Source organism: Leucoraja erinacea, chromosome 10 (genome assembly GCF_028641065.1).
Source record: "Leucoraja erinacea ecotype New England chromosome 10, Leri_hhj_1, whole genome shotgun sequence".
In the NCBI taxonomy this organism is placed as follows: domain Eukaryota; kingdom Metazoa; phylum Chordata; class Chondrichthyes; order Rajiformes; family Rajidae; genus Leucoraja; species Leucoraja erinaceus.
The window spans coordinates 31,760,857-31,784,291 of NC_073386.1; the positions used below are offsets into that span (position 1 = coordinate 31,760,857).

The following is a 23,435-nucleotide window of genomic DNA, read 5'->3' on the forward strand; positions in this document are numbered from 1 at the left end:
TTAAGATGTAGGTAATGTAAGCTTCTATTACGTTATATAATGTAGAATGTGGTACATGATCCAGATAGCTCAATGTAGCTCATATACGTTGTGTCTATACACTGAAGTCCATTCTACTTGACTGCAGTGTGGAGAAGCCTTGATGGTTGGCCATTTACTTAATAAGTTAAGTATTACTTATCGTTATAGAACATGATTGTTGAAGTGGTTGTTCTATTAGAAGTGCATTGTAACCATCAATATTGCCTAATTTTATAGTCAGAAATGTATGACATTTTCAAAATTATAAGGCAGTTGTTTATTAATCAAATTATTTATTCTGTTATCTGCAGAATTATTCTATTTGACTTCTAGTCAATGTGTAATAGTATATTAATAAGCCATCTTACACAGTCTGCAACTGCAAAATAGTTCTGGCTGTGTAATTTCCTTGAGATGTCAAGATGATATATTTATCCCTTTGTTATTATTAACATTTAATGAGCATCTGTAAGCTGGTGAGCTGAACTCAGTGATTGCATTTATCCACCTAAGAGCAGTTTCCTAACCAAAATGTAGTACAGTCAGAGGAATGTAATTCACCCCATTTGTGGCCATGCCTTTTATTAATGCAAAAACAGCATCAAAACCCATTAAAATCAAAACCAATCTGCACTTATTTGTGTAGTAATTGACTGCTGGTAAATTAATGTGGCCCAACACTGGAAATAACAGTGTTGATATTTAGGACAGGTAACACTGAGAGCCTTTTGGTGATAACCCAATGTCCAGTAAATGAACCAACCAGTAACAACACAAAAATAAAATGCCCTAGTCCACCTCATCCAATTGCAATCATGTTCCTGCTTAATTGATTAATTCCTGCATAAAAAAAGTAATTGCTCCTGAGAGAAAAAAAATGAAGTGACTCAACATTAAGGTATACGGTCATCATTTGAGAAAGAAACAGGCTCCAAATATTTACTTCAAATTTTTACTTTCAGGGGAAGATTGTAAATGGAGTGAGCTATATTTCTCTGGGATTCAGTTGCTGTTGTCAAACTTGAGTACTTAGTTGAAATTATGATGATCCATCTGTGATCCAGAATTTAATTATTTTCATGGTTCATTGGTTTTCATTATTATTTTGGCTTACATTCCTGTCTGGAGAGGTGCAGAAGTAATAGTATTGTATGGGTGTATTTTACTGAGGTTCAAATATCCAGAGGAAACTAGTTCAAATCATGCAGCAATATTTAAACGGGATTTCAAAATGTTCTAATAAATCAGTTAGAACTGATGGAATTTTGAACTGAACCTCCCAACTGCTAGACTAATATTCTTTAAGCAACCAAGGTAACTGCTCATAACTATATGCAACTTGATGTCTAAATGAGCCTTAAAGAGGAACTTTGACTTGTCCCAGGAGAGTAACATCCGGCAGTTCCAGGAAAGCCATGTCTTACTATGCAGTACTAGATTGGGATTACCTGTGAGGCAATGTTTGATATTTGATCATTTGGCGATGAGAATCTCCTCCTTCGACCCTCCACCTCAACATAGGTACTGGTCTTTGCACTCCAATGAGACCTAGCTTTAAATAAAAAATAACCTGTCCAATGGATCTGATCCATTGAATTTTCCAAACACCCCATATTCCTGGTTCCCAATCTTCTCCCTCCCTGTTGCAAATTTTCAAAGATGACTAGGAATCCATGACGAAAATGTCTTCAAATAAATTGTTTAAAATAAGAACAATTGCAGAAGTACATTGTATATTTTCTAAATATTTCCCAGCATTTACCATTTTAAACAATTAATTATTATTATTATTAAACTTTATTGCAGACTTAAGGTCCAGATAAAAGACGACATTACATAGAATACATTGCATATAAAAACACCATAAAATACATAGCTTAGTAAATTGCTTTTAAGAGCATCATAAATTATATACAAAAACACAATACATGGTTTAAAATCCAGAAAACAAAAAGAAAGATCAGTGTCTTACAACGTGACAACTATACCAATGTCTCCACAACTGGGATTGGTATCGTGTAAACCTTATGTTTGATAAGACCATGATATTTACATTTTCAGAGGCAATAATCCTGCAAATAAATGTATTTGATTTCTTAGGATAGCTTGTACAGTGCTGACTCCTGCAGCCCCAAAAATTGTACTTGCACTACACCATCTAAGTTTCTTTAGTAGTAGTATTCTCATGGCATCATTATACGCTACTTTAAGTTTCTGTAAACTTGTTTCTCTGTAGTTTGACCACAGGTGTTCAGTATGGAGTGGTGTACAATAGGCTCCAAACAGAGACATCATCATTACATCTGTACATGCACCAAACTTGCGTAAGAGAATATTCGCTTGTACATACAGCATACGCCATTGCCTATAAATATCCTCATCTGTTTAAATAACCAATTAAATTATAATTAAAAACAAATAATATTATACTTTTCTCACTTGCCGTTCAAAATAAACTTGCTTTCTCATCCTACATTGGGACTGGGCAGTAAATGGCTTATTCCTATTCCATATTCCATGAATGATCACCATCTATCCCACACACCCATCCTCCCCCTGCATCACAATAAAATTTGAATACAAGAATACAAAAATCACTTACTTCATTTAGTTTAGTTTAGTTTTGAGATACAGTGCAGAAACGAGCCCTTCGGTCCACTGAAGGTTCGTCTGTGCCAACAGGCAATCCCCACACACTAACGTTATCCTACACTTGGATAGTGTAGGGGACTATTTTCTAATTTTACAATTATACCTAGCCAATCAGCCAACAAACCTGTACAGCAGAAAAACAGAAGCAGGTTATTATCTGAATGGTGTCAAGTTGGGAAAAGGGGAAGTAAAACAATATCTGGGGGTACTTGTTCATCAGTCACTGAAAGTAAGCATGCAGGTACAGCAGGCATTGAAGAAAGCTAATGGCATGTTGGCCTTTTGAAAGAGGAGTTGCATATAGGAGCAAAGAGGTCCTTCTGCAGTTGTACAGGGCCCTGGTGAGACCACACCTGGAGTATTGTGTCCAGTTTTGGTCTCCAAATTTGAGGAAGGACATTCTTGCTATTGAGGGAGTGCAGCATAGGTTCACAAGGTTAATTCATGAGATGGCTGGACTGTCATATGTTGAGAGAATGGAGTGGGCTTGTATACACTGGAATTTAGAAGGATGAGAAACATTCCCCCTTCTTGAAAAATATAAGATTATTAAGGGAATGGACACGCTAGAGGCAGGAAACAAGTTCCCAATGATGGGGGTGTCCAGAACCAGGGGCCACAGCTTTAGAATAAGGAGTTGGCCATTTAGAACAGGGATGAGGAAAAATGTTTTCACCCAGAGAGTTGTGAATCTGTGGAATTTTCTGCCTAAGAAAGCGTGGTGGTCAATTCTCTGGATGCTTTCAAGAGACAGTTAGAAAGAGCTCTTAAAGATAGCAAAGTCAAGGGATATGGGGAGAAGGCAGGAAGTGGGTACTGATTGTGGATGATCAGCCATGATCACAGTGAATGGCAGTGCTGGCTCGAAGGGCCGATAGCCTACCCCTGCACCTATTGTCTATTGTCTATCTGGCAGAGTAAAATGCTTGGTAACACAGTCCCCTACAAGTAAAATGCAGGGGGCTGAGGGGGCTCAAGTTCAATCTTTTGAAGGGCCTCGACCCAAAACGTCACCCATTCCTTCTCTCCAGAGATGCTGCCTGTCCCGCTGAGTTACTCCAGCTTTTTGTGTCTATCTTCGCTTTAAACCAGCATCTACAGTTCCTTCTTACACATACTCAATCTTTTTTAATGGTTCTCACCAAACTCTATCTGTTAAATTGTTTTTTGAAAAATGTTCCCACAATGTATTCATGTTTGCATTTGAAAGAGAGCAAAGGTAAATAATGGAGAAGACTTTTGTGGAGCATTGGGAATTCAGAGATACCGATCTATAATTCAGAAACTACTAATACAAGATCTTCCTTCTGCTTTAATCCTGGATTACAACACCAGTATCTTTTCATGTCAGTAGCCTGATTAGTCTCTCAGTAGACAAATCAGACTTCAACAAAAAACGGAGACAAATATAGTGATCCTGGGATTAAGACTTTCTAATAGTTGAAAGAGTAGGGCATCTCAAATGGTACTGTTCAATTTAATTATTTGATGTTTTTGAGAAACTCGGTCATTACAGTTAGTAGAAAAAAATAATTAGCATATTGTGTTAATAATGTTTAGATTACAGCACCTTGTTTATAAATGTATATATCTACTCCAGTATTAAGTGTAAATCATAATATCAGAACAATATGTTACTGGATTAACATCCTCCTACTGGATAATGTGCATTTTTACCTGCAATTAACTGATTATATGTAAAGATCAAAAATAACTGTAAGCTTTGAGCTATATTTTCTGCTTTTTGACATTAGCCTCTCCCCTCCCCCACCCCCACCCCCTCTCCTCCCCTTCTCTCTCCACCCTCTGTTGCCCCCTCTCTCTCCCGCCTCTCTCTCTCTCCGTTTCGGGTCGAGACCCTTCAGACTCAGTCTTCAGGTCTGAAGAATGGTCCCGATCCGAAACACCATCCATTCCTTCTCTCCAGAGATGCTGCCTGTCCCACTGAGTCACTCCAGCATTTTGTGTCCATCTTTTGTGTGACAGTTGGCTCATTTCATTGGCTGAGACCATTCATGTCTGAAGAATGGTCTCAACCCAAAAAGCCACCCATTCCTTCTCTCCAGAGATGCTGCCTGTTCTGCTGAGTTACTCCAGCTTTTTGTGTCCATTTTCAGTTAAAACAGATTACAGATTATCTGGTGTTTTGAGTGTGGGAGCTTGTGTGTGTTACGCAGGCAACCAGACGGTATTACTGTGTTTAAACAATAAATAAAGCGTGCTTCTTGTTGTCGGGGGGGGGGGGGGGGGGGGGGGGGGGGAACGGGAGGGGGATAAAATTGTTCGTTGTCATGCACACTTGTCATTGGCCCACCAGGGAGGGTGTTCTTCCTCCCCCCCCCCCCATGTTTTAAAACTGATTGACTATGGCTGCCAATGCCCTGAGCCGTCTGTCCCCGTGACCGGGATGGGGGGTGAATTGGATAATGATGTGATGGACGCGGGCGTCTGGACCAATCGCTGACAAGTTCTGGCCCCCCCACCCCCACCCCTGGTGGAGTCATGTCCCTAATTTGACTTTTCGGCAGAGCGGCCTTTCGGTAACGTGGCTTGTAGCGTCCCACCCTTTCAGTTATTTGGCGTTTCGGCTTCATTTCTGTTCGGTTATTTGACTTCCACTTCTTTGCTTCGGCTTCTCCTCCTTCAACGCCACATCCACACACGTCCTCAGCCCACTTTACCAACCGATCAAGATCCTGTTGTAATTTGAGATGACCATAATATCTATCTACAATACCAAATGCATTCCTTCTGCAGTACCACTAAAGTTCATTCCACAGAGTACTCAGACAAGCCTCCATGTGCACTCTAGATACCTCTACTCAATCATTTTATTTGAGAATTTAAATGGCTCCCTCCCATAATTTATTTTTTAGGGCAGTACAGCACAGCCCTTCAGCCCAGGATATCTATGTTGAACACGATGTCAAATTAAACTGGTCCTTCTCCTAATTAATCTATCCCTTTGGCCGATATTTGGGACACATCAAGCCAAACAGAAGCAGGGCTCTTTTAATTTCAGGGCAATTATTTTTCTGTGCATATTTTAATACTTTGAAATGAATAATCAATCCGACAGCTTCCCCTGGTGGCTCGGTCAGTGACTGCATATCATTTGAACTGAGCTGCTGAAGATCCCAGGCTTTATCAATGATTTTTGCCTAATCTGGGCAGATTGCCAATAAAACAGAAGTGGCATTAGAAGCAACCCATTTGACTTTAGTTTCTGTCAATGAAGGAGCAGAAAGTTCTGGTATGGTTCCCACTCCACACGTTGAGGTTCAATGATTTGTACTGAATTCAAACCCTTTGGCTTCCTCCATTTCCATCAAATTAAGATGACCCAATTGCATTATAAACTATGCAAAAAGCTGCCTTTTGTATTTTTTTAATTGCAATGGGTCTGATTGCATCGTGCAAGTGTAATGAAGGAATTATATTTTGGGAGAAAGCATATTGAACAGGATTTCTTTATCATACCCATTGCAAGGATGTGAGGTTTCCTCGCAAGACTGGCATATATTGTCCATCATGGTTGTCCTTTAAAGATGGATGGTCTACGTACAATAATGGCGATGGCCATTTCAGAGAACAATTATGTCGCAACAATATTGCTGTAGGCTTGGAGTCACATCCAGCTACACCAGACACAGATGGCAAGATTCCTTCACAAAGGCCAAGGCGAACCAACTGAGCATTTAAAGTGTGTAGGAAGGAACTGCAGATGCTGGTTTAAACCGAAGATAGACACAAAATGCTAGAGTAACTCAGCGGGCCAGGCAACATGTCTGGAGAGAAGGAATGGGTGACGTTTTGGGTCGAGACCCTTCATCAGACTGGTTAGGGAAAAGGGAAACAAGAGATATAGATGATTATGTAAGATAAAGAACAATGAATAGGATATATGCAAAAAAGTTACGATGATAAAGGAAACGGGCAATTGTTAGCTGTTTGTAGGGTGAAAACGAGAAGATAGTGTGACTTGGTTGGGGGACGGATAAAGAGAGGGAATGCCAGGGCTACCTGAAGTGAGAGAAATCAGAAATCATACCACTGGCCGTAAGCTGCCCAAGCGAAATATGAGATGCTGTTCCTCCAATTTGCATTTAGCCTCACTCTGACAATGGAGGAGACTGAGGACAGAAAGGTCTGTGTGGGAATGGGAAGGAGCATTTAAAGTAATTGGTCACCATAGCAGTGTCGATTTTCCTTGTTCTACTTGTTATAAAACTGATTTCTAGTGTTCAAATGTTTGCATTTGAACTGGTTTCCTTTGGATAATGAGGTCGGTATATTTTGAGAGGAGGAACACTCAGGTGCGTCTGCTGGGCTGAATACATAGAAACATAGAAATTAGGTGCAGGAGTAGGCCATTCGGCCCTTCGAGCCTGCACCGCCATTCAATATGATCATGGCTGATCATCCAACTCAGTATCCCGTACCTGCCTTCTCTCCATACCCTCTGATCCCCTTGGCCACAAGGGCCACATCTAACCCCCTCTTAAATATAGCCAATGAACTGGCCTCAACTACCCTCTGTGACAGAGAGTTCCAGAGATTCACCACTCTCTGTGTGAAAAAAGTTCTCCTCATCTCGGTTTTAAAGGATTTCCCCCTTATCCTTAAGCTGTGACCCCTTGTCCTGGACTTCCCCAACATCGGGAACAATCTTCCTGCATCTAGCCTGTCCAACCCCTTAAGAATTTTGTAAATTTCTATAAGATGTCCTTTTACTTCAAAGTATCCATGGGTTGAACTCTGGATACTGTAAATGTTTGTGGCCTTGGTATCCTGATTTCTCAATGTACTGTCATTGTAGGCTCCTCTATCCTGAGGGGGTTGGGTGCTCATCCTCTGATGTTCAGTTCAGTATTGTGTAGTCAGCAACACAGTTGTAGCAACCCAGGCTATTCAACCACCAGATAAAGAAATCTTCCTTCTTTATCTTTGAATGTATAAAAAGATTCAGATGCCCGTGGGGTACAGTGTATAAATGAAACCATTTTTACAATTTCTGTTGCTATCATATCATTCTATGTCCTTTAAACGTCTGCTTTGTCTTTGATCTAGGACACTGAGCTGTTACTGTCCCAAAATGTACACAAAAATATTGCAATTTAATGCTTGCAACAATGTCGGTTGTGTGGCAAAATGTCTCAATAGTCCTGCTGGTGTGTTTCTTTACAGACAATTAATCAACTGGACCTCTTTGGTGACATGTCTACTCCCCCAGACATCACCTCTCCTGGGGTAAGTGCCACACACTTTTAATGTCTGTCAATATTACTCAAACTTCCATGGCCACAATTTTGTTCTCTTTGTTTGTTGGCTGAATTGAAAGCTAATCAACACGCGGGAAGGCCGTTGAATAATGCAGTATCCAAGGTCACTGGTTTAACTTTTGTGTAAATGTTTACATCGGATGGTTAATACTGTGTCAAATATTTCCTGCACAATTTTCGTGGCTTAGATGAGCATAAAATCGTCAAATTTGCCTGTTGCCCTTCCAAGATTATACTTACAGGAAACGCTAATAAACTCCATTGTCAATGGTTGCATTCATTTCGTTTTTGAGAATCCTTATTGTTTGGTGGTTTATGGTAATATTAAAAGCTCTTGGTTGCAGTGTTCCTGCTTTGAAATGCCGTTGTCATTTTTATACGACTTTAATATCTGGAGGGAAATATCGCATTGCCATTTATTTGATGTGATACAGCAGTAAAGCTGACAGTAAGTAGGTCATAGCCATAGACCCTTGAATCAGCTTTAAGACGAGTTGAATGGAAATATTTAAGTCCTGAAATGCCACAATGTACTTTTTATTTTTATTAGACTTAATGCGAGGCGTATGGAAGAAATTGTCTGTAACAATGATAAGGTGACTTTTGTAATCTCTCTGCAAACATAGGCATCATTCATAAGATATCATTACAGCTATAAAAAAAACTAAGAATACAAAAAGGCTGGATTAATTTTTTATTTTAAAAGTATGCTCAGCAGGCACTGAATTATATGCATTGCATCTAATTACCAGTCTTATTAAGTCTGTGTCTTTTCTATCCCCTCCAGACGCCAGCATCACCAGCTAATGCCCTTGGACCTGATGCATTTGCTTCTGGAGTTCTTAGTGCTCAGCCGCCTGGGAGACCCGATTTGTTTGGATCTGTTCCATTCAATGCTGCTGCTGTCCCCACAGGTAAACCCAGCCTTTAGGGTAGACACAGCTACATCAGCAAACCTGCTGGATCAGGAAAAGATCCGCTCAATGCTTTAAGCCCACTCCTTCTAGAGACCTCATCCAATCAATTAAATAGTGACTGCTTCCTTCCTTATTTCGTCCTCTGAGGAAAGATCTGTCAACATTTCTGCTTAGCTACAAAGATAGCTGGTGATAATCCAAGATGTTAAATGATATGGTTGTTACTGTTTGCTTTAACGGGCATGGCAGGTTCCTCGTGCAAGCAGGGTTTAACAGGCAGCCAAGCAGTATCTTTATTGTTGTTTTTGTCATTGTTTCGACAGGATATGTCACAATGGGAGCCGTAGCGCCTGCAGTCTGGGCGCAGCAATCGGGTGCTCAAAATATCATCAATCCTATGTTAGCTGGAGTCCAGCCTGCAGCATGGGGCCAGCCAACCTTATTTGCTGTACAGCAGCAGTGGGCCCCCGTTGGAAGCCCATTTCAGCCCACTGTCTTCATGTCAGCACAAACTCCAATGCCACTACAAACTGCCATGTTCAAAGCAGCCTTATCTGCTGGTCAGCCCACCATTGCCAGCCACCAGGAGGAGAAATCAAGGCAGAAAATGGGCAAGGAGATGTTTAAAGAGTTCCAAATGGCCAAACCCCCAGCAGTCCCATCGAGAAAAAGTGAGCAAGCTTCGCTCTCCTGCACGTCGGATGCCTTCACAAGCTACTTCAGCAAAGTGGGGCTGGCGCAGGAGATGGATGATGCAGATGACTTTGATATTTCCCAGTTAAATCTAACCCCAGCAACTTCCAACTCCACACCATCATCAAACAATTCCCGTAAGTTATTTTGCTGTTACTATCTTCCCTTTCAATTGAATATGCACTTGTAAAAACTCTTTTTATTCATATTTGTTTTCCTAATTTCGACCAAGAAATTAGGAAATGCATATTCTCTGTCATGAGAATATGCATTCGCAAGATGCAAAGTGGGATGAGTTTGCATGATTCTGCATTTCCGAATGTGTTTTTTAATGTATTAATAGTATATTAGGGTATCATAACAGAATAAAAAAAATGTCATGTTTTTATTTCTCTACCACATGTCATTAAACAAATACAGATTCAGAAATCTAAAAGTGCACTGGTCAGTTACTTTGTTCTGTGGCTTGTTATTAATAAATTTGTTGGTTCATAAACGACAAGATATATGATTACTGAAACATCGTGCATAGCCAATGCCTTTTCTATGCACACAGAAGGTCCACTTGTATTATTCCACATTGAAGGGTGCCTGACTGCCTTCAGGAGTGGTTGGCAGAGCCTGTCCATGATCAGAACAGGTTGGAGATTAGGAAGGGCTTCAGTGGTCAGACAATATATCGAGGTGGATTGCAGATTGAAGGGAGAATATTATTTGGAAGCTAGCTGGGGATGGAGGTTGTTCTGGAGCAAATGAGGGCATTTGAGTGGTCAGAAAGAATTACTTGTATATAAATATTGAAAAGGTGCTAACTGAATAAAGTTCCTACTGCTAGCCTTAGATTTGCCTAGTGTAGCACCCCTTCACGACGCTGAGAAAACCTGTGCCTTGCCCTTGGCCCATAGGCTTCACCAACCATACATGGTGACATTGCATGCTTAGATATTCCATGTTAGATATTCAGGATCCTCTGTCAGACATGTGGTGTGTGTGTGTGTGTGTGTGTATTATAACACAATTGTGGAGAGGGAACGGATGGAACAACAGTTCTTTACTTATCCATCACTGTTTGCATATAAATGGAAGAGAACATAAAATTATAAATTTGATATGTTAGGTGATTAACAATGAGAATTAGTAACAGAGTAACAGAGTTTTGAAAAGTTTTGGAATTTTTAATTCATTTGTTTTAACAAAATCAAATCCGTTCATTCGTAATTTATCTTCTGTCTTATTATGTGTGTAAAGTCAGCTTTCACTGACGGACTGATTCGATGAAATGTCCAACGTTCAACTTAATATTTTTCTTATTTTTAATTATCTCTGCCCCTCAGCTCCAAATTCATCTCCACATCAGCACACACCCTCTGATTCCCCTTGCCACCACACACCTGAGGCATCTTCTCGGCAGAGTACACCTGCAGAATCCCCCCTCCAGACCTCTCCCACTTCGTGCTCCCATCAGAACTCGCCATCAAAATCGCCCACCTTGCACACCGATGAATCTGCACCCGATGACCAAGTGGAGGCTGAGTCAGAAAACCTGAGCAGTAGCAGAGTGCAAGTGGCTGTGAGTATTATGCCATCATGTGAGAGGGTTCACCATTTGGTTGTTTTTAGGTCATAGCAGCTAATTCCAGGGAATAGAAGAATATTGATAGGCAATTACAGTTTGAGAGGCACAAGTAAAGTAGACAATCAGAATCTTTACCCTGGCATGGAAATGGACAACACTAGAGGGCAGAGCTATAAGGTGAGAGGTGGAAAATGTAATGGACGTATGGGGAGCAAGTTTTATTACACAGAGAGTGGTGGGGGTCTGTAACGCACTGCCAGGGGGGATGGTGGAGGCAGATACAATAGTGGCATTTAAGAAGCTTTTGGATAGGCAGATGGAAGTGCAGGGTATAGAGAGATATGGCTCATGTACAGATAGATGAGATCATTTTAATTTGGTATCGTGTTTGGCACAAACATTGTGGACCAATGGCCCGTTCCTGTGCAATACGATTTTACGTTCTATTATATGTAAATGCCCCAGGGAAGCAATGTCCAGGTCAGGTATCACACAGCCAATTGTAGCTTCTGTAACAAACTCTAATCTTGGGAGGGAATATTCTGCTTCACAAGTGCAGTAGTTTCATTGCTTATTATGAATTATTATATGGGTTTGATACAATGGTACATGTGAACTGTAGACAGAATATCCTGCTGAAACTCCAATGATTCGGCAAAAGGACACCAAACAATGAACGTTTTATCATTGAAATCAATTAACCTTACCAACTGTTTGCATTATTGTGATTTCTGTTTCCAGCATTGTTGTGACATTTCTACCACTGAGATTCCATCTCTTCTTTCACAGCTTGATAGTTCTGAAGCACCTTCAAACACTGATGCCGCTGATGATTCTCTTGGTGATTCATTCACCCCACAGGTCGGTAGCTAGATAGCAGAGGTTGGGGTAGGTATCTCTTTTCTCTTTTCTAGGTGTGCACGCATCTCACTGCTGCTGATCACTGCGACCCATGGATTGTGGTTTGTTTTGGTTGAATTATCATCTTTTTTTTTGTTTGAACATGGCTTGTTTCATCAGTCTTCATAATTGCATGAGCCTGCACCAATGGAATGTATGTACTGAAACAGGATTCATACTGCGCTCGTTTAAGATGTCACATTCTGTGAGGCTGCGTATCATAACCATTCACTGATGTCTGTTAAGCTCCAGACTGCAATATTGTTGAAGACTTCTTTTAAAAAATGTAACCATTTGATTTGCAGCCAATGCGACTAACCAAGAACTAAATTAGTCAAATCCAACCATGAACAATGAAGTAGTTGAGCAAAAATTGGAAAATAAAAAGCATCATGACTGAAAGATCTCACAGGCAATGAAACCTCACCTGGGGCAATAGGTTAGGCTGACTCTCAGGGCAAATGGAGATGGTGAAACAGCACATGGTGCTAAATGGGGCACAGGAAATGAACCTGACCTAAATAGAACAGTATGATGGAACATCAGGACAAAATTAAAGGCAGTTTGATAAGAATGTGAAAACACATCAACACAAGTAGAAACAATGGGATACAAGGACACATAATCTTGGGCTGATGACGTAACTGCAAAGCTAGTGGATAATAAAATGCATTAGTACCATAAATTCAATGTGTACTTTTAACCAAAGATTACAATGCTTCACATTCCAAGCATTAATTAAGTCACATACAGGAAGGAACTGCAGATGCTGGTTTAAACAAAAGATAGACACAAAAACTGTTGGATCAAAACATCACCTATTCTTTTTCTTCAGAGATGCTGCCTGACCCGCTGAGTTACTCCAGATTTTTGTGGATTTAATCATTCTTAGTTAATTTTCATTAAATCAGGCAGATGTTATAAAGAGCGTGCAAGGCTCTTAAACAGAATACAGTCCAGGCCAAGCAGATAGAATGTACCTTTACCTCTTCAGGCATTTATGAATGTTGAATTACACTCTTATAGTTTGTGAGGGAGAAAGAGACCAATGTGCATGTACAATGATATTTTTAATTAATTTAACATGTGTCTGTCTGCCCACAGGCAGTAGAGCCTCTCTATGCCCAGATAAGGAAGAGCAAGAAATAATCAGCTGGAGCCATGAGTGTGCTACAGGACAACATTGAACTGTTCTCCATTGGACCAGAGTGCAAAATACTATCCATCAGCCTGCCCTGCACCTCCCTCAAAAACAAATGATGAAGGATGTGGTTTGCATTACCGCTTGGGCAAACAATTGTGACAGATGCTATTTAAAAGAATTAACTGCTGATTGCGCCAAGGTCGAAAGAAATGTGCTCTCTATCCGAAGGGTCAATTAACAGTTTGCTGCAGCTGTGGAACTTTTTAATAAGAAATCACATTCTGCTAGAAATACTTTCTTGGGGAAGAAACAGAGAGCGTATTTGAATATGTAGCAATTCGGATTTATCATCCAAGGTCCAAGTGCTCCCTGCTGAATCACTATGCAGATGTCAACCTCTCTTCCATGTTCTTGAATGAAAAGTACATTATCCATACACCCCCAAACCCAGAAAAAAATATTCTTTTTTTCGGGAAGCAACAACTTCAACATAATTTATAACAGGACATTAAGAGCATGAATTTGTTACCAAGTACAAATTCTGACATTTTCAGAACAGACAAAACTCTTATCACTTTTGTACAATATGAAAAGAAAAAAAATCAAAACACAAATTTTATTTTATAAAAAAACAGAAGTTCTCACTGTTCAACTGAACACTTTGAATGTGTTTTAGGTAAAGTGGCTTTAAGGAGTTTGATCGTTGATTTGCCATTGTTTTCCTTTTGTAAATATTGGTATTCAAACCATTCTTTTCATTTAGTTTGATTTTTCTGCATTTGCAGAATTTAAAATTTTGAATCTGAGATTGAAATTAAAGGGATATGACTGAGTATGTTTCTGCATATTTTAACTTACCTCAGCTAACACTTTATATAAATTTCCACATTATTTTTAACTTAATCAAGCAATGCGTAATACAATGGATTTTTAAACCAATTCACATTGATTTCTGTAATTCACCATGTAATATTGTTGCAAATATACATATGTAAAAACAACACTCATTATCATGGAATTCATTATATTTAACAAACGGCATTTGATTCTGTTGGAATCTTTCATATTCAGATTTTTTCATGCAATTCTTTCCTTCTCCTGAAATACTGAAGGGTCAGTTCCACTTACGCAAGTATTTCGGCGACTGCCGGCACCCCTCATAGGTCGCAGAAAATGTTCAACATGTTGAAAATTCAGCAGCAACCAGAAAGACGCTATGACTCTTTGGGTGACTAGGAAACTGCTCACGGCCATACAGGCGACACCCTGTAATTGTCGCGGGGTGAAGCCTGTATGGTCGTGAGTAGTTGCCCAAAGAGTTGTACCTTGTTCTGGTCGCCGCTGGATTTTCAACATGTTGAACATTTTCGGTGACCTGTAACGACCTATGATGGGTTCCGGCAGTCAACTAAAAAGTTGCGTAAGTGGGACAGACCCTTAACTCTTTTTGTGCAAGACTTCCACTAGTGCAGTCCATTCTTAACACCTTGCACAAGAAGCTGAAGTTGTAAATCTGGACAGTAAGAAGGATTTTCGCATGTGGAAGTTATTGATCGATAATTTTGTCTAATTTTTACTTTCTGCCTAATTTTCTGCCAAGGCCAGTAGACTCTTTGATTGCAGAAGGTGCAGCAGCCAAACTGAATCCAGTCCACCAGAAGACACTGGTTATGAATTAGCAACTGGAATCCTTCTTTATTTATTTGTCCATATTATCATTAGCAAATTGGTTCTTGGTTAATGTGCAACATATACAACAATAAATCATCAGAAAGATCCAATACATTAACAGGAAATATTTTGGTAATGGGAGCATTTGATGTATTTTCTATGTCACCGTATCTCCATCAAGCTTATTGTACAATTTTGGTGTTTTGGAATTAGTTCCTTACTTTCTGTTCTTGTCTTAAGATCGTTCAGGGTCTGAAAATCCGTCCCTTTCTGGTAGACCATAGATCCAATGTTCACATTCCTCAATTCTTTCCTCAACTGCTTCAGTTTGTCTCTGGGGAACACTTGTATTTTACAGTGAGTATTCTCCGATAATTTAATCTGCAATTTATTTCAATTTGTGTTAATTGCGTTCACCCAATATCCTAATTATTAAACCTTGACATTTGGTGTTTGGACCTTTCACCAGAATGAGCAATTTGCTGAGATATATAAATGAGGTTGTTCAAGCTCCATGAAGGATATAATGAAATTCAGTGACTCTCTCAAACACCACAAAATAATGGAATCTCACTCGATTGGACCTTGTTTGGAGGGTTACTCCTTCTTGGCTATAGCTGATTTTATAATAAAATTGAAAATTGGGATGTAACAAAGAATTTTAATTATTGAAAATAATTAGACTTGTAGTGAGTTAATGAGAAAATCCTAATGTAATTGTTTTAAATATCCAAACAATATTCAGCATTTTAATTGGAAGCAACATTGCAGGGCAATTACTATAGCACCTTTAATTTGAAGGTAATTTCCATCAAAGCAATGTTGGCATAATTAGGCCACGGACAGGAACCCGGGGATTATTTTGTAGCTACAGAAGTTGGAACGGTTAATAGGAAAACAGTATAACAGTATAACTGAACTGCAAGCACAATATGAAGCAATATACAACAGCTTAAACGGTTTACTCTTTTAACATAGCAAGACACCAAGAATGCTTAAAGAACCAAGTAATAATGACAGATTTCCTTCCCCAAAGGTAATAACTGAATCAAATATGTTCTATATTTGGTAAGATATGTGATCACAACTAATTACACTTGCTTTTAATGCAAAGTTAATTAATTGATAGAATTAATGTGCTGGTTTGAATTTAAATCTTTGGATTATTCATCTAATATTTCGGGTTATTTATCTAATTACAATGCTAACCCTACTTAGAATATAATATGGGCAAATAGGTGGAGGAAATATGTTTCAGTTGGCAAGATATAATAAATGTACGTCATAGGCATTGATACTGGAGCTTTGCCTTGTTAACATTTCACATAAATGCACAAAAGATATGGTTGGTCACTATTTAGATGGCCCAAAGAGACATAGGAAAGTATGTTGTGAAGAAGATGTGATGCTCAAACTGTTTGGATTGGATAAACAAGTGGAAAAATATGGTAATAGTACTATAAAGTGAAAGGATGCTCCATTTTAGCATGAACAATAGATGCATAATATTTAAATGGTGAGATTACAAAGCACTGAGATGGAGAGGAATTGAGGTTTCCTTGCGCATAATTCACAAAATTCTAGTGCGCAAGATGGCAAGTAATTCGGAAAGCTAACAGAGTGTTATGATTTATTGCTAAGGCAATCGATCACAAAAGAAGGGAGATTTGTGTGTCAGTTGTCTCGGGCATTGGAAAGGCCAAATCATGTTATCAATGCATTGGAAGCAGTTCAGACAAAGTTTAGCAGACTAATAAATGGACTAATAAATAACTGGAATGGCAGTTTGTTAAATGAGGAAAGGTTGCACAGCTAGGCTGCAGTTTTGATGGGTGAGAAGTGATGCGTGAAACACGTACAATCCAGCAGAGCATTGAGAAGACGGATGGGGGATACAATGTTTACTCTTGCACACAAATCTTAAATTTGGGATCACTATTTAAAAAAGTAGTCGCCCTTTTAAAACAAGTGAAGTAAACCATTAGTTTTAGATGGTCATGAACAGTGGTGGACTGGGTCCTAAAATATTGGTTGCCAGGAGACAAAGGGGGCCCACTTCATCAGGGGCCCACTTGATATAGGGGGCCCACTTCATCAGGGGCCCACTTGCCATCGGGCAAGCTGACACCCTGGCCAGTCCGCCACTGGTCATGAGTCTCTGAAAGTTCTTCCTCAAAGGCATTGGAAGTAGAATCATTGAATATTTCTAGGGCAATGATAGATACATTCTCAATAAACAAGGGGAGGAAGGGTTTCTTCAACCAGGTAGGAATGTAGAGCTGAGATTATATTTGGATCAACCAGGAATTTATTGAACAAACTTGAAAGACAGGATAGCCTACACTTGATCCTAATTTATACGTTTGTTTGTTTGTATTTCTCTTGGCAAAGTTTCAAAAACCAAGGGCCGTTGACAGAATATAAATGGTAGAAGGATTAGAGAGGAGATGAAGAACCTGTTTTTCAGCCAGAAGGGAGCATGGGTACGGAGTCTGAAGAAGGGTTTCGGCCCGAAACGTTGCCTATCTCCTTCGCTCCATAGATGCTGCTGCACCCGTTGAGTTTCTCCAGCTTTTTTGTGTAACCTTCGATTCTCCAGCATCTGCAGTTCCCTCTTAAACATGGGTACGGAGTCTATGGCTGAGAGGTGGGCTGAGAAAGAAATCCTCATCAAGTCTATAACGTAATGAGATGTGTCTCATGAAGAATGGTGATCTACAGGACAATGGTAGTTAGGATTAAGTTTGATGGATATAATTAACAGATATGTTGGAATGAATGGCTTTCTCTTTGTCATAACAATTCTGAATAGTGTAGGACAATCCTCTAAAATATGCAAACAAAGTACCACAAGCATTCTAATCATTGGTATTTCAACTTGATAGGATTGCTCTACCAATTTAACAGTTTGGCTGACATGGACCTTGAATTTAAATGTTCCCTGTTACAGAAACTGTGCATATTTAAAGCTCCCTCTTGGGATAAATGTTTTGCAAATTAACGCATCCAGGCAAACAGCTGAACTCTCAAGTATAGGATGGCAACAAAATTAAATAGAACACAATAAAACACAAAGACATTTTACATTTCTCACTGAGAATGCATCTGATGACTAGGACCACAATGAGAGAATGCCTCAACAACTGGTATAGCTGATTCTGAGCCAAGGATTAATTATTAAGTCAGTAATCCTACTACTGTGATATTGTAATAACGCAGATAATGCTGAAAATAAAAAAATCAGAAAGATAGTTATAACTTCTCTACAGACAGTCTATAACTTCTCATCAGTGAATTCTGACGAAAGGTCATCAAGCTGAAATATTAGCTCTCTCCACAGACAGTGGACAATAGTTTCTCTCTCCACAGACAGTGAATATCTCCAGCATTTCCCATATTATGATATTGAATTGCTGCCAATTTGTTGTGTAACATGGTTCCCATAAATACTGTGATGGTAACACGGTGTTGACCGATGAAATAACATTTCAAGGACATTTCTTTTCAAATAATTGCCCAAGTAACATTATCGGAATGGTGATGTTTAATCGGGCAACACTTCAAATTCCAAAGTTGAATTGAACAGATATTCAACAATCATCAGCAATATCAGGGATTGCATAATCACCGACTGCCTGCTTATGGATACTGTCCCATGATTCAGTGTGGCCCTGTGCCCAATCCCTCCATCTCACACTAGAATGGTTGGAGGGCTTTCTGCTTCAGAGGCTCAACCTGTTGGCTTTTGCCACACTCATTTGCCTGACTGAACGTGTTCTCACGTTCAACAACTGAATGAACATTGGGTTTCTCCATTTCAAAGATGTTAAGGGAATTCATGTAGACCCACTCTCTGCTTGTCGTATTTTGATACATTTGAAAGTTCTTATTTTAATCATATCAAAATCCCCGCCCACAAATCTTTTTCTGGGTCATGATGACTACAGTAGTGCTGCTTTCTGAATTCATATGGAAATTGAAAATGTCATTACTTTTGGTATCATTTGATACAAATGAAACAACTTCAAATGCTCCATTCCTGCCTCTTCCATTCCTCTCTGGATCTCTCTCTTTCAGGTGAGAGGTTAACAATAAGTATCCAATACAGTCCACAGACTCTCTTATCCATCTTAACCGTATTTTCTCCCAACCTGCTTCTCAGTAACCCTTACTTTCCCCCTTTGTCCATCCTTCCCCCTTCCCAGTTCTCCCACCAGTTTTATTGTCTGATTACATTTTATCTGTTTGCTCTGTTGTTACCTTCTCCCAGCTAACAATGATCTATTCTACATTTTCCTTGATCTCTTTGCCCTGTTTTCACACCTTCACACTTCCTTATTTAAGTATCTCCCACCCCACTAACGTCAGTCTGAAGAAGGGTCTAGATCCAAAACGTCACCCCTTCCTTCTCCCCAGAGAGACTGCCTGTCCAGCTGAGTTGCACCAGCATTTTGTGTCTGTTCTCAGTTCCGTTGTCTTTTTCATATCTGCTCCAATGATAAACATTTCCACTCAGTTACCTCTTACCTCTTACCTTTCCTTGGACTACAGCTACTTCCTACCATTGCTGACAGAGCCCAGCCCTCAGCTTCCAATACACAAGCCTCCACATTCAATGGCTCATCCTTTACAATTTCTACCATTTTCAATGTGATTCATATAACAAATACATGGGCATTATTTTCTTCTCGCCTCACTCCTGCTCATCGACCCTGACATATTCAGTAGCTTCTAAGACATTTCAAAGTGAAAATTTAAATAATTTAAGGAAGATTTACATTTAAAACATTGAAAAAACATATTCACACATAAATAATCAATCAAAAGCAATAAAATCAAAACAAACCGCAGTAAATCATAAAGAAATCTTACACTTTCCAGGCAGTTGATGCCTTTCTTTTGTTTGAACAAAGACCGACTTGTTTTAGCTGAATCCAAACAAGCTCAGCAGGATTTCCAAGCCTCAGAACTGTAAAAGCCATGAGTGCTAAACTCCTGAGTGAATTCCGCAATGAGCAAAGAGGTCCTACTGCATTTGTACAGGGCCCTGGTAAGACCGCACCTGGAGTATTGTGTGCAATTTTGGTCTCCTAATTTGAGGAAGGACATCATTGCTATTGAGGGAGTGCAGCGTAGGTTCACCAGGTTAATTCTTGGGATGGCGGGACCGACATATAATGAAAGGTTGGGTCGTCTGTGCTTCTATTCACTGGAATTTAGAAGGATGAGAGGAGATCTTATAGAAATATAAAATTCTTAAAGGATTGAACAGGCTAGATGCAGGAAAAATGTTCCCGATGTTGGGGGTCCAGAGTAGGAGCTACAGTTTAAGAATAAGGGGTAGGCCATTTAGGACTGAGATCAGGAAAAACTGTTTCACCCAGAGAGTTGTGAATCTGGGGAATTCTCTGCCACAGAAGGCACTGGAGGCCAATTCACTGGATGTTTTCAAGAGGGAGTTAGATTTAGCTCTTAGGGTTAAAGGAATCAAGGGATATGAGGAAAATGCAAGAACAGGGTGCGTATTTTAGATGATCAACCATGATCATATTGAATGGTAGTGCTGGCTCGAAGGGTCGAATGGCCTACTTCAGCACCTATTTTTCTATGTTTCTATGTTTCTAATCCACAAGAGCTATCCAGAAGCATCCACAGCTGTGGTGAAAGGCTAGAGGATGCATCCACCAGCTCAAGCAATGACATTTCTGGGACTGGGATTTTTGGAGGAATATCTGGGTAAGTCCCAGTATTAACACTGTATTCAGGGTAGAGTATCTGCCTCACTGTACTTCATAACTTGAGGAATAGAAGGGTGAGGAGATGTTTTATCTTCTTAGCCTGCTCTATAATTCATTAAGATTGTGCCATTCACTTTCCATCCTGATCCCCACATCCTTCAGTTCAAAAATCTATTTAACCCATTAAAAATAGGAGCGTGAGCAGGCCACAAAACCACCCAATCGTGCTCCACCATTGAAAACCATGACTGATTATTGGCCTCCATATCTTCTTGACTGTTTTTTATAACTGCTGGCAGATCAATTTCCCTCCTGGTATTTGACAACCCTTTAGTCTAAAAATCTATTCATCATTGCATGAACATATAAAAATGACATGCAGTTTGCTGTTAAATGCTCTAACAAAAAAGCAATGAATTCATTCAGCAAATCGAGATTCACAATCCAAGCATGAGAGCAGACGACTTTCTCCCCCTCTGCTGCGTTAAGAAAGCTCCCTCACATACACTACAACCCTCTTATTTTATAGATATTTCTATAAATTCATTTTCCACTACTACAGGTTGCACATTTCCAAGGAAAGCCTTGGGAAAAGACATTTTCAGTTTTTTTAGCGTAGATTAGGTCAAGCACCTTCCAGCACAGCGACTGCCTCCTCAACTGTTCCTCAAAAAAAATCATTGCATAAATGTTAGTCCCTCTTTGGAGGGATTTCAACCTAGCTTTGACCCTACCTACAAACCATACAAGATATTCCTCCTTAAATAAAATCACAAATTCCATTTGCAGTGCACCAAATTGTTTTTTTATAACTGCTGGCAGATCAGTTTCGCTCCAAATCCAGCGCGTATGTGGAATGTTACCAATGCCCTCAGTACAACCGCATAGTTAGACCTCATCACCCGCTCCCCCCGCTTTTATTCCATTCGGTGGATTTGCAATTCGGTCCCTTTAAAATATATAGTTTTAACAAAGCCCGCATTGGGAGTTGCTGTTACAGCTGAAATGTAACAAAAAAGGCGAAATGTGTAAGGCATTCACCGCAAATCAACCAGCGTTGACTAAGAAAAAGAGACAGACATAGCATTTTCGAGTTGACGCCCTTCTAGAAACTCCAGCTGCCATTTAAGCAATGATTTATAGAAAGTGTCCCCCACATCTAGGAGGCAGCCGCTACCAAACCCGTCTTAGTTTGGCGCCAAACGCGAGCTTTGGTGCGCAGACGACATCATAAAAATGGCCGGTTATCGGATCACCTTTCAACACCGGATAAAAGGTTGTGCCCCTGTAATCTCCAGTATAGATCATTTTCCACAATCATGCCTTAAGGCTCATTGAAATTGGAGGAGATAAATAACCACCATCCCCAGAACATTGAATTATGCAATGAGAGACTGCATTTATTGCATTTTAATCGCATCTGATCCCACTATATCTTCCCTTCCCCACCCCTTTCTGCTTTCAACAGGATCCACTCTCTCAGTGACTCTCTGATGTATTCATGTTTTTTTTTCAAATACAGATGCACAAGAAAATATCAGAATGATTCTTCTGATATAACTGCATATGCCAGGAAAACAATATATTATTGACAACCTGAGTAAAATTTGAGAAGCATCTCAAAGTGGAATATCAACTGTAAAATGCCAGCATTTATTATTCATCCCTAATTGCCATTGAGAAGGTGGTGGCGAGCTGCCTTCTTAGTCTGCTGCATTTCCTCATGTGAATGTATTCTCATAGTGCTATTGGTTTCAGAGTTATAGGGTGTAAACCCAATGGTAAATTAAGGATCAGGATGTAGCGCCACTTTTGGAAGAGTATCTGTAGATGATGGTGTTCCCAAGCACCTGCTGCCTCTTTCCTTCTTGGTGGTTGAGGTCTCAGCTTTAGGAGGTGCGTTCAGTGAAGCCTAGGTGAGTAACTGCAGTGCATTTTATAGATGGTGAAGACAGCTGCCATTGTGCACTGGTGGTTAGTGGAAAGAATGTCATTGTGTTACTGAATTAATATTAGGATAATTTATACAATGTGAATCAAGTGAGCTATTTTAAACATGATGGAGATGAGCATCTTGAGGGTCTTTGGAGTTGCTGGTGAAATGATCGTTTTCTTGATGCAGATATTGGAAAGACTCTCCTGTGACAGAGGGTGGGGGTGGTAAGACGGGGGCTAACAGCTAATTGTTGGACCAACGAGGATTAAAGGGTACTAGTCAGATGAGGAGGGGAGAGGTGGAATTGGCAAATGGAGGGAGGGGTGCATTAGGGAGACGGAGCGGCTGAGATAGCCAATAGACATTAACCTATTAACCTAGTATCTTGATGAGGCTGTAGGACCATGTGGGCATATTCTTCCCTGAGAATTCTTGTGAACCACCAGTTAATTTGATTGCATCCAGTTTTGCAAGGACGTGGTCGGATTGGATCATGACCTTGGGATCCCATTCAATATTTTAGTCAAATGGCTTTATTGTCACATGCACCAATTAAGGTACAGTGAATTTCAGATTGCCATACAGTCATACCAATAAAGAGCAACAAGACACCCAAATATATTTTTGTAAATGAACATCCACCACAGCGACTCCCCCACATTCCTCACTGTGATGGAAGGCAAAAAAAAGTTAAATTGTCTTCCCTTTTTCATTCTCCCACATTCGGGGCACTCGAAACCTGCTCAAACCTTCCGTTATCGGGACGATCTTGGCTCCAGCAACCGGCGGTCGAGTCTTGCTGCAACGGGGTGATCAAGCTTCCGCATCGGGGGGATTTCAGCTCCCCACGCCAGGCGATTGGACTCCCGAGTCAGGGCTAGTCGAACCTCCTGCAGCTTGGAGCT

The 23,435-nt window shown here is 40.0% G+C and overlaps 1 protein-coding gene across 1 annotated transcript in view; it reads left to right on the top strand.

The window, feature by feature from the left end:
* Positions 1-23,435, top strand: part of dab1a (DAB adaptor protein 1a) — a 290,784-nt gene that overhangs the window by 232,377 nt on the left and 34,972 nt on the right. Inside the window, exons 10-14 of the mRNA XM_055642479.1 lie at positions 7,861-7,923; positions 8,743-8,869; positions 9,196-9,702; positions 10,900-11,135; positions 11,931-12,002. Of these exons, the coding sequence (XP_055498454.1) occupies positions 7,861-7,923; positions 8,743-8,869; positions 9,196-9,702; positions 10,900-11,135; positions 11,931-12,002 (1,005 nt within the window). The remainder of the gene's footprint in view (positions 1-7,860; positions 7,924-8,742; positions 8,870-9,195; positions 9,703-10,899; positions 11,136-11,930; positions 12,003-23,435) is intronic.